Raw genomic sequence first — 12,889 nt, 5'->3', positions numbered from 1 at the left:
AACATAGAGGTAACAAAAGAAAAATTATATTAACCAACAGAGACGAAGAACTGGAGACGAGCCCATGAAGTACAAAAGACTTCAACAAATACTTAAAAGACAAAAAGATGACCGAAAGTGGTGACTTAATGGAAGAGAAAAAGTTTATGTTTCCCTTTCCATCATGCTTAACTCCTAGCATTTATTTAATCAATAAGCAATGAAGTTTGAAGCAGAGATGGATTTATGCATTTCTTTGCATTTGTGGGATAAATCGAACATTTACATATGCTTATTAATGCAGTAAAGTTGATGAAATTTCACAGAGTATTTGAATCACTACTTGTCTAGGAGATTGGCAGGACCACCACGGGTAAATTATTTTGTGCCCAAAAGGAAGACGTATACCTGTCTTCCTTAGTAGTTACTGTAGTTCATAGAGAAGAATTCTAGGCTTTTGCTTATACTGTTCCCTCTGCCTAGAGTTCATTTCCTCTCTTCTTCAACTGATTAAACACTATTTATCTTTAAGACAGCCTAGTGACCCTCCCTCCAGAAACCTAGCATAATACCCCATTGCCATTCAACCCGCATATGGATTAAGTGATCATCTTTAAAGTGCACATAATACCCCAGTTCTATGCCAATCACCACACTTGGCCCTGGTTTTTAATCACCTGTTTCTCATCTTGCCTACTATGAAATCTCCTGAAGGCAGGGGACTTAGTGTTATTTTTGTTGCCAAGCCTCTGGCAGGACACTCTAGTTGTTTATTTCATGAACGAATACAGAGAAGTAACTGTGGGTTCACAGCAGACCTAAAGGAACATTTGGAGATACTCTATAGCCAGAGCTCCCCTAGTCTGCAGTGATCTCTCAGGTTGTGGGGCCAAGGATAGGCTTGAATTTGAGATGTTACAGAATCAGAGTGGATTACAGAATGTCAGTGGCATACATTCACAATCTCTAAGAGACATAAAGAACAATACAACATGGTGATGGGTCGCTGAGGGAGTATCTTCTGGTTATCTTCCTCAGCCTAAAATCATGATCTAGTCAATAGCATAGTAAAGAAGAGAACTGTATATATTGATTGATTAGCTTACAGAGATGCATGTGTCTTTAGGACCAGAGACCTGTTAAAAAGTGCTATTTGATAGTTGACTCTCTCTGACTTTTCATACTTTAATACCAGTGGCAACAAAATCTCAACCAAATAAATGGAGGATAAACTAGTAAAAGATTCTGGTGAGGGTAAAAATGTGATACATATAGTCTTTAAGAGGTACCATTTTAATAGACAGCATGAAGTTTGATAATTTATTCATGTTAGTATCGATTGTTATAAATTTTGGATCATTGAAAGCTCATGGGTGAAATTTTAGATTTATTAATTTAGGCTTATTTCTACAACTGAGGAAATGTGGCAGATGGTGCTTCTTACTACATTTTTTTTTCTATTTTTTTACTAGTATGAAGAAACCTCCAGTAAGCCTCTTCTACCTAAAAACGTGTCCAAATGGTGAACAAAACGCTTGTATCTAGTGTTCGATAATTGAAATGGTAGGGAGGATTGGTAAAGAAATTTCACTTTTTGCTTTTTGTATGTCTATATCATTTAATTTTCTTTTAAAATGTGTGTTTTTCTTATAATTATATTAAAACAAACCACCAAAACAGTCATCTACATCTACATGGCGAGCAGTTAGATTAACCCTCACATTTTAGAGTTTGGGGAGTATTCTTCACTGCATTTGCAAGTATTTCTGGTTACCCATGGAGACCAGAAGTAAGTCTGAACCTAGATATTTACAAGTAAGTCCTCCTATTTCCTCCCAGGACTGTGTAGGAAAATAAGCTAGAATGAGACATTTCTAAAAGCCTGACATTTCAACCTGCAGTTGGGCTCTCTAGCCACCAGGTGACACTGTGTGTCTCTACCAGGAAAGAGCTCTCAGTAACAATAATCCAGTAGAATTTTTTAGTAATCTGGGACATTTGACAAATCGCCGGATTAACCTATGGAGAAATGGAGTATCAGAAACTGTAAGTTTCTAAAGAGCTGATACCAGTATTCTGAATACCTGTCATAGTGCTGGGCACAAGGAAAACGTTAATATTTTTGGTACCAGAGATCTAACTGTGAAAATAATATTTTCTTAGTTAAAGATCTGGAGTTTTTCCATTTGTAATTTTTTAGCTTCATATATTGTCACCAATATGGTGTAAAAGTAGCACAAGAATCTATAAAATTAAGAATGAAAAATAATTTAAAGATAATTTGTTCCAGTAAATACATAGATACCTTTGACTTCATAAAATTTGTTTCCTCATCAACTTTATTGAGCTTTTAATTTTGAAAACTGAACCGAGTTAGTGCTAACACGAAATCATTTGTTCATATTTATAGCGAAAGGCAGTGTTTCTATAGATATTTCTTAAGTAATGACTATATATATGTGGTGCTAAAATCATTCAGATATTTTGACTTGGGATGGGAGGATGGCTTTTCTTATCCATGACTTACATTTATCAGCTGATCTGAATGGATTTATGAAGGTGATTTTGAAGACAAAGGCCTGATAATTTCGAGTCTCATCTGCTGATTTGTCCCTAATTCCCTTCCTTTCTTTATTTTTGGCAACATTACCTCTGCCTACAAATTCTCCAACTCTAGAATTACTTATAACAGATGAGTTACTAGAATGAATTATAACCTGAACAAGAAATTTCTCAGCCCCACTTTCTCATGGCTTTTGCATCATAATCCTTGTCAATCCAAAATGAATGCTATATTAATTTTCTGAGGCTGCTGTAACAAGGTACCTACCACAAACTGGGTGGCTTTAAGCGATATAAATATATTCTCTCACAGTTCTGGAGACTTGATGTCCAAAATCAAGATGTCTCCAAGGTCATGCACCCTCCAAAACCTTTAGGGAAAATTCTTCCTTGCTTCTTCCAGCTTCTGGTACCCTCAAGCATTCCTTGGCTTGTAGACATATCACTCAAATCCCTGCCTCCATCACCACATGACTGTCTTCTGCATGTTTTTGTGCTTCACATGGCATTCTCTTCTCTGCATGTCTCTCTTCTCTTAAAAGGACAACAGTCATATTGGAGTAAGGGCTCACTTTACTCATGTGTCTTCATCTTACCTAATGACACCTGCACAATTGGCCCTATTTCCAGGTTAGGTCACATTCCGAGGGTTTAGTTAGGACTTCAACATGTTTTTTGGGGGAACACAATTCAACCTACACATTGCTTAGTGTTTCAGTTTCCTAATCTGTACAAAAATACCTACTCTACAGGGTTTTTCTGATGTACTTAACCACATTTTCAAATTAAGCCTATATTCTTCTCAATATCTTAAATTGTGACCAAAAAAATTCTTTAAAGATACATTGAATTTTGATGAACAGCCAAAAGCTATTTTGAGGCAGGTCTACAAGAGAGCTCATTTACTAACCTATTAAAAAAAAAAAAAAAAACATTTTTCAAGCATTGGCATTTAAACATTGGCTTAGGAAGAAAGTTCGTATCATTAAGTCAGTCATCTCATTGCAGAGATGTCAACTGAGTTATTGCTATTTTGTTTGTCCTCAGCCCACTGTGTAAGTTTGCCTTATTTTTTCCCTTTAAAGGAATGAATTTTGTCCCTAAGAAAGCAGGATTATTTGTCCTGAGCTCTGTGAATATTACCTGTACTATTTGTTTCTTCTCTTCAACTCTAAAGAAACAGCCATTACATGGACATTAAACTTTGAATCTATCTTCCATGTCTCATTTTTTCCCTCATACTTTGACTCTATTGATGTCTGCCTTGTGTCTGGAAAGTGCCACCCCACTCAACCCTCCAACTCATTCATTCATTCATTCATTCATTCATTCTCCTGTATAGCTGATCTACTTAATTTTTATGATTCATTCGTTGATTCAACAGACTTTTACTGAATGCTTCTAAGGTGTCAGGGATCCTTTGAAGAATATTTTTTAGATTCCCAGATCTTTTAAAAAATTGCACATTCTCAAATCTAAGGATATTCTGTGCACATGGACTCTCCATCCTACGGGGTTCATGGATCTTCCTTGGCCTAATGCCCACATTCAGTGCTTTGGCCAGAGAACGACTGCTGCTCAGCACGAGGCGGGGGTGGTGCCAAATGACCCAGCACTGTCCAGGGTAGTAGATTCCCCCAAGGAATCTGCTCGTCTAGTTTGCAGCTATCCTGTAAACCCCCATTTCTGTAAAGCTTGCTCTCCTCTGGTCTACATCAGATCCCATTCCCACATCTCAGAAATCCCTCAAAAGCATTGGTCAATTGATGGACTTTTGGTCTCACAATGCCATTAGGTTTCATTTTCTTTACTATCATTTTTCAGATTTGAGAAGGGAAGGCAAAGGAATTTGCGGTCTAAACATCTTTATCTGATTTCCCTTCTTAACTGGCATTTATTTCGGTTTTGTTCAGTGGTCAGCCTATGTCTTGGAGCTTAAACATGGGTCATAATATTCAGGAGAGGGTTTACCTATTTAATTCAGTTATCTCCTGTGAGTGCCATCAGCAAAGTCAAAGAAAAGTGCTTTGGAGTTCAGAGTTCTGAGTGAAGGCATCCAAATTGGACCCTGAAGAATAAGAACTGGACGTGTATAAACAGATGTTTAAGAAGAGTGACAAGTAGATACTTTGATCTGAAATGTTGGATTCATGATGGGACTTAGTCACTTAAAGTGATAAGGGAAAAAAAAATCTGTCAGATTCTGAGATATATATATATATATATATATATATGCACATATATATATGCACACACTATATGAAAATTGCAGTAAGAAAAATTTTCAGATAAAAAAAATCTAGAGTTTCTGAGAGCATCTATCACAAAATCAAGGTCAAGTGATAAAACACTGAATTCCTATTAGTATGTGTGTCTATATAGACTGCTTAATGCCCACTTGTGTGTGCATGTGTATGCGTGTGCACACACACATGCATACACATGCATATTATGGATGTAGATTAAGCACCAAGTGACTCCTACTGTCATCTGATATGTATTTTGAGAGCTGTTAAACTCTTCACTTATCCAGACAGTATTTAACATAATTTGTTTTTATTACAAGAAAGTTTAATCTAATACTTCAGAAACTATTGATAAAGTACTTTTGGGGAATGGCCCTTTCTTTAGAAAATGTCTTCTGCAGAACTAATGAACAGGTTCTCAATTAGGATAATTGAGGGGCAAAGGGCAGTCCTCTAGCCAGTCTTTTCTGAATATATTTTTACTAAAACATTCAATATTAATAGATGATTTATTTATACTTGACAATCCTGAGAAATTGGGGACCAAGATGGTCAAGTCTGTTTAATCAGGAGGAGTCCCCAGTGGGGGTAGCATGTATGTAGGAATTTTTATATCCTAAAGGGACATGGATTTTTAAAAGGTCGAAAAATGGTGCTTTAGAGGACAGTTCTAGGGCCTCAAGCCTTAAAACACTGCATTGTTTGGCCAAAAACTGACCCATTATCTAATCTCCAAAGCTAAGTAGGGTTGGGCCTGGTAAGTACTTGGATGGGAGACCAGGTGCTGTAGGTATTTAAAAAAATAAAAACTGACCAAAAAAAAGTATTTTGAAAGCTACAGTTCATGTTGCACAAGAACGTGAGCAAAATGCCATCTGTTCTTTACTAAATGCATTGATTCCTCCGCTGAATTTGTTCACATTGAACTAAAATTTAAGAAGAAAAAAATTATGAATTTAGCTTTTATTCAAAATTAAATAAGCAAAAGCAAAATTTTTAAGAAACTTTTACAAATTACTTACATAAAAGAAAGTTAATAGGGACAGTCACAAGTTCGCAACAAATAATTACAAAAGTATCTAGGGCAGCATGAATATAAACCATGTCACAGCATGGTGATCTAATTGTGATAAGAATAAGGCATAACTTACATTTGCACCAAGACCAGAATTAAAAAATAAAACATACTTTAAAAGCTTAGTTCTATATTAAGCTTCTCTTCCCTCAGATCCTTAATGGTTTAAACTATGTAATTTTTAAAAACAAACACATCATGTCAAACTATAAATTACATAGATAGGCAGTTAATGTGAAAAGCCCCCTAAAATGTACAAACTAACTGGTACTGAATTGAGTTCTCCATTTACCTTTATGTACAATTAAATGTAAACCATATTTTCACAGTTTTAAGTGTTTTATGAATAGATGCACAGTACCATATCAGGTTTGCAATTGTTCCTGAAAACTGGCTCTAGGTTCTGCATCCAATGCCTGTTGGCCACTGGGATGCACGTATTTACATAAATAAGAAACCATGTCATAGTCAATGGTCAAGACAGTTCAGCAAGAGCAGGATTTCCAACAAAGAGTGATACTCAATACCATAGTTTACATACTTGTGCAAACATAGCATTAGGACAGAGAAAACTGAGGCAAATTCAATTTGCAAAATCTGGTATCGCTACTGTTGTAAACTTGGGCAATAAATGACCCTCGGCAAGTTCTGCTCTCTATGGCTTTTTGTTTTTCTTTTAAAGTTTTAAAGCCAGAGAAAATGCACGCATACTACCCACACATGCACGCGCACACACACGGTCCACACACATACAGAGTTCTCGTTCCATTTTAGAACACGGTACATAGTGCAACTTCATCACGACGTAGAGGTTTAACACACATTCGCAGCGTGTTTTTCTGTGCAAGTTCTTAGTGGTCTAGATCCTAGTTGAAGGTATTCATTTGCAGAACCACATGATTCCAGAGGTTGAAGGAGGAAAAAATAAAATAAAACAGAACAGTTTCATTACATTTCTCAAACCAGCACTGGATGTGCAAAGGCAGCAAACAACCTGGCCATGAACACAGCCAGATTAGGGTAACTTTAAAGGAAGGTCCAAGCGGTCAGTTACTTAGATTGGTCTCTAGAAAAATAGGTCAGTATATGCTGTATCTTTGTCAACCGTTCTTTCAAAGACTTCATTGACAAAACAGACAGCTGATATCGGGGATCTACAGGAAGTACTGCAAGAAGCCACCAACACCACGCAGGTCCATTAGGGGTTGCCTAAAAATAATCAACATGTTATGGTGTTAATAAAACAAATATTTATGTAACAACAGTAACAAACCACCAACAAGCTAGTCTTTGTTGAGCACTTTCCCGTATCAGATCCTATCTCAAATTCCTTAAACAACCATGTAAAGAAGACTATTTCTATGTCCATATAAAATGCAGAAATTGAAGCTCAGAAATGTGATATAAACTGTCCATGATCTCTCAGCTCATATGGGATAGAGCCAAGATTAAAATCCAGACCTGACTCCACAGCCAACACTCATTCCTCTGCACTGCACTGCCTTAAAGCCGAGTTTCTCAACGTCAGGCTACTAGCATCTGGGGCCAGACGGTTCTTTGTTAGGAGAACTGTGTGTTGCAGCGCGTTTAGCAGCACCTCTGACCTACATCTGCTAGGTGCCAGCAGCACCTCCCTAGTTGTGACAGTCAAAAATGTCTCCAGATATTGCCAAATGTCCTATGGAGACAAAATTGTTCTTAGTTGAGAACTACTTTCTTAAAATATATAACTAAAACATTAAAATATATAACTAAAACATTTTAAAATTTCTTTAAAGAATTGTGAAATCTCAGAAAAGATATAAGAAAAAGGTCTCAGCTTCTAGTTTCATTTAAGATATATACACTTTCCCAGCAAAGAAGTCTCTCTCATGTTGCAAGGGCTGACTACTGGCTATTCAAAGAACCATGAATTTACATAAAAGAATTTTTAAGTCACCTTTACTACACATTGAATTTTTCTTTTGAACCTGAAACATGAAGTTTCAGAATGACAAAAAGAGTTAGGACATCAGTGTTGATCTCAATATGCTCCTCTTAGAATCAAACTAGATTTCTCTATTTGTGTACTGTCTGTTCTCAACTCAGCATCACGACCACCTCCTTCTGCATTTCAGGGACATCAGAAATTACATTTCCCAGAATTCTTTTCCCCATCGGGTTCCAGGTTAGACTTGACCAAAGAGAGGGCAATCTTATGAGATGTGGAAGTTGGAAGAGAGACTGCTGCCAAGTGTAGGCAGATGTGAAATTTGCAAAAACTTTGCAGGGAACTCTTGTACAGCACCTGCTCCACTACTGCAGATGAGATACTGGTGAGACTTCCCTGGGACTCCTAAGAATGACAGCAGCTTCCCTGCAAGCTCCCGAGCAGCGCAGCGCTTCGCTGTGGCAGGCAGAGGTTGGTGGCGGCAACCTCTGTTGACGGGGTCCCTGAGCAGTCCTCCTCCAGCCCTCCCAATGCCTGTGTCAGCCCTGCACCCTGCAGTGTGCTCTGTCCCCAGAACACAACAGCGGCTGCTGCGGCTTTCCTGGCTGAATCCTGACTTATAAAATACAACTGACGGAAAGTGGTGGCAGAGGACAAAGAGGATGATAAAAAGTGAGGGTGGAGATGGTGATGAGGGGCTAATGTTGAATTTTTCTACAAGTTGGTTTGTTAACATTTAAAATTTCCTTATTCAATTTTGTACTCATTAAAAGCTATTTCTATCAATTTTGTACTTTTCAAAAGCTATTTCTATCAAGGTTTAATCAGATTCAGGTAGCCAGGATCAAACACATGGCAACTGATAACATGTTAGACACAGAATAAGGACTCGAGATGGTCTGATGTTGAAATTTCAAGTTCACATAAAGGACTCAGTTGGGATTTAGACAGACTTACACCAATCTTTGAAAACTGGGATGAGAGGCAGTGTGTTTCACAATGAATTCTTATCTCTCCATCTATATTTATAGCCATTCTTTTATGAAATCTATTATCTTTTGACCACACACATTTTATTTAATTCAATCCAAAATGCTTATCCCTAAAAGCTAGTGCATTGATGAGTCTAAAATAAGATTTTCCAGAATAAGGACTCTTCTTTTATGCTTCTTACAGTGCCTACTACACAGATCTGCTTACATTGAACATTAATTAGATTAAGTTTAATGTAAAACCTAAGTACCTGGGCAAGATCATAACAACAGTTTCATGAGGAGTGAAGTATTAAACATGAAGGGACAAAAATGAATTGAAGTAGCAGGGTAAAATTTGGGAAAACAAGGAGAGGTGAGAAAAGACAGAAAATGTTACATCTCTTAACTGTCAAAGAGTAACAGTGACAGCTAACTGGCTTACAGGTACGGTTGTCTCATAGTCACAATTTACTAGGTGGTACCGTGCCGCATTTTTAATTCCTTAATCGCTCTATCTGAAAAATCTTCAGTTAAGGGCTTTCTCCTTTTCTGGCACTCACTCCTATAGGCTTCTCAGCTGACACCTGTTTCCATCCCCTTCCTATATAAAACGTAGTGGATACCACTGAACTCTAGATATGGTTACAATTTTAAACACAGGGACGAAGGAAACGCTGTGCAAAAGGTCAACAAAAAGAAGTGAGACTCTAAAACAATACCAAAGCCATCATACCTGAAGGTTTTCCTCCCTCCCGGGCATTGATCCAAAGTGCTGAAGAATTTGGCTTCGAAATCTGTCTCTTAAATTCTGAAACCAGCTGCAGGCTTGAGAGTATACCAAATCATGAAGCTGTTTAAGATTCTCTATCTCACCTTCATTCTCAACCTAGAAACACAACAGTTAGTAAGACTTCTGTGTCTAATCTTCCCTATCTAATATTACCAACCCTACAGAAGTGGGTGGGTGAGGGGGAAATAGGGAATACCTATTTCAGCGCTGAATCAGAGGGTATTACTATCATGTAGCATATATCATATATTTCTGCCTCACATAATGCCAATGGGCCAGACTAAAGAACGGCTGCACAGCCTGACCTCCACCTAGCCTTACTGAGTTAGCGACGCAATAGTGCAGAACCCTACTAACGGCCCCCAAATAGGAGAGGTAAGATCGAGAGTGAGTTCTTGAACAAAAGTCTGTAAGAATTTGGAATTCCTTTTGCCTTTATGGATCAGTGGCTTTTGAAAGCAGTGGAGCAAAAAAGTGGAAGAAAACAGTTGTTCCTACAATAAAAGGAGACTGGGCGAGGGAGCTGAAGGTGCAGATGACATGGCAGAAAGCATAACAGGATGGAAGGCAAGCACAATTCTATCTCTTACAAGGGAACTGGGTCAAAAAACAAAAACGAAAAAATGCAACAAATAACTTAGCACATAAAGTCAGGATATCAAATGATAGAGAATAAATTATGCAACAATGGACTTCTGCTCTAAAGGCCCAAGGCTGTGGCTACCTCCATCATCCCTCTGTATGCCCTTCAACTACTGGATCATAGAATTGCAAAATGCAAGACTGAATGCATCAACCTTCCAGCCTGAGATCCAGAGGAGCAGTCTCAGGGAGTGCAGGTGGAAGATGGAACATTAACTCATCCGTCCCATCTTGATTTCTTTAACACGCACTTATATCCCACTCACGACCTGCCAGGGAGTGCTCTCTTCCATATACATTAACGCATCTGAACAAATACCAGGCCTGACTCAGCCTTTCGCACTTCAAGGATGACTCAACATGAAAACAATAAAGGGACTCTGAAAATGCTCTTAAATATAAAAGGTGAGTCTACAGCACATAGGAGAAGAAAGAACATACTTTTTATTTCTGAAAGATTTGAAATGAAACAAAACTAAAGTTTAAAAGGCATCTGCTATTTGCACAACAATGTGAATGCACTTAATGTCACTGAATTGTACACTTAAAAATGGTTAAAATTCAATCAACTGCTATTGCTAAGTACCTATCATGTCAATGCACACATATATTCTAGGCACTGTGTGGCTGCTCAGCCTGAAGAAATGAAGATCTAGGTTCTGGTCTCCCAAGTTCTCCTTGAACTTAGGATGATTAAGAGCAAGGTAAGAAAAAGGTAATCGGGATCTAATTTGTGTAAGTACGAATGAGGGTCTCTGACAGGAAGAACTGTTTTACGTGCCTCACATATGATGGCCTGGATGCCTGCACAATGCTTAGGACAGAGTATACCAAAGTGTGCCGGGAAAGAGTATTTTGTAATACCTTAACGTCTTCCAGATATTCAATGTCTGCAGTGCAATATCCATCTTTCATTCCTCTTTTTAAAACTCTAAACCGCTTTCCTCCAACTGTATCAACTACAGACCTTCCATCAGGTAAGAAATGTACATTTCTAATTTGTAACATACAACCATAATCTGCAAAACTAAAAGAAAAACTAATTAACATAGAAGTTCAAGCAACAAGCACTCAAGCTCTCGACAATATTCAAAGAAAGTTCTACTATAAATAAAAATATTAAATATTTACATTTAACAAAAAGCATACCTATTTTGTGTATCACTGACACACATTCCAAACTGTTTAGTTCCAGTCTGTATACTTCTTCGAATCATCAATCTATATCTTGGCTCAAATACATGAAGAGGGCAAGGCACAGTGGGGTAGGCCATAGTGCAAACAAATATTGGAACATTCTTGGTCAAGCTGAAAGAGAGAAAAATTTCATTATTTTATATCAGAGCATAAGATCAAAATGACTGAAGCTTGCCACAGTAATAAATTAATATAAAACAAAAAGAAATTAGCTCTAAATAAGGTGACTTTTATTCTTGGCAAGAACAAAACTAGGCATTCCCTTTATGAAGCTCACACTGATACAACATTAACACTAAAAATCTGCTTGTGATCCTTTAATTTATACGAGTCAATTTGAATTTGAGATATAATGGGTTATCATATAGAGTTAAGTGTCTTTATGAATCAAAAAGCAATCGATATAATTACTATTTTATATTAAAAATCTGCTTAAAATATCTGTAACATGACAGAGCTAGTATCTTTTATCCTTATAACACTCTCATTTACTCTTAGATAATCATAAGAAAAAATGAGCTCCCATGAAAGACAAAAAGCAAATCATTAAAAATTCTTAGGCATTAAAAAATATTTTCGAATTATCAAAAACAGAAAAATCGATAACATTTTTTCCAGATAATTAAAATGATACATTTCTCATTGCAAGATTGGCAGAAAATAAGGATATAGGCAATGCCCAGCTTTGGCAAGGGTATGGGGAAAATGGCAGTGCAGGGTTTTGAAAGAGTACGACCACACTGAAGAGAATTTGGCTATATACATCAAAACTTTAAAAAATATCCATATCCTTTGAACCCATAGGCTCAGTTTTTTCTCCACAAGTACTATAAGCATGTTCAATGAAGCACCGTGTGTATAGTAGCCAAAACTTAAGCAAAATGAGAGGACTAATTATGACATAACTATAAAATGGGATACTAAATTTAAAAGTCTAATGTGAAAAGGAGGTTATAGAATAATGTGAATAAAATGTTCCCATCTATGTTTAAAACGTGCATGTATGTATTAAAATCTGGAAGGATATATGCCGAAATGCCAAAGGAGATTCCCTTTAGGTTATAGATTATGGCTCCCCATCCTCCGCCCCGCTCGTTTATATTTTCTAGTTTTTCTTCAAAAACATCATAAGTTATTTAATCAAAACATGTTTAATATACAAGTGCTAGTTCTTCTATTTTTAAAATTGTGTATTCTACCATCACTGAGCTCTCCTCTTATGAACATAAGAACTGGGGAAAAAATCCCAGTAGACCTATTAATTAGCAAAACTTCTAAGTACCAGGGGATGAGCTACTTCTTAACAAAAATAGCTCAGTAGTAGCAGCAAGATTCCCTCAAGCTTCTCTCCATCACACTCAACTCCCCTCATGTTACAACTCTGTCACTCATGGATTCCACTCTTCTATGGGGAGTATGGTTGTGTCATTATGTTTAAGATTTTTAAAGTATATCTGCAACTTTCTTACATTCAGCTTTTTGTAATATTCATCA

General features: G+C 37.1%; 1 protein-coding gene across 1 annotated transcript in view; it reads right to left on the bottom strand.

The window, feature by feature from the left end:
• Window positions 1–5,734: 5,734 nt before the first annotated feature.
• Window positions 5,735–12,889, bottom strand: part of LONRF1 (LON peptidase N-terminal domain and ring finger 1) — a 28,897-nt gene continuing 21,742 nt past the window's right edge. Inside the window, exons 9-12 of the mRNA XM_016133167.2 lie at window positions 11,348–11,506; window positions 11,063–11,225; window positions 9,500–9,652; window positions 5,735–7,071 (exon numbers count right to left, since the gene is read on the bottom strand). Of these exons, the coding sequence (XP_015988653.1) occupies window positions 6,913–7,071; window positions 9,500–9,652; window positions 11,063–11,225; window positions 11,348–11,506 (634 nt within the window). The 3' untranslated portion in view covers window positions 5,735–6,912. The remainder of the gene's footprint in view (window positions 7,072–9,499; window positions 9,653–11,062; window positions 11,226–11,347; window positions 11,507–12,889) is intronic.

The sequence above is a fragment of the Rousettus aegyptiacus genome, unplaced genomic scaffold, assembly GCF_014176215.1.
Source record: "Rousettus aegyptiacus isolate mRouAeg1 unplaced genomic scaffold, mRouAeg1.p scaffold_m13_p_11, whole genome shotgun sequence".
Classification (NCBI taxonomy): domain Eukaryota; kingdom Metazoa; phylum Chordata; class Mammalia; order Chiroptera; family Pteropodidae; genus Rousettus; species Rousettus aegyptiacus.
This window is presented reverse-complemented; position numbering and strand designations above follow the sequence as displayed.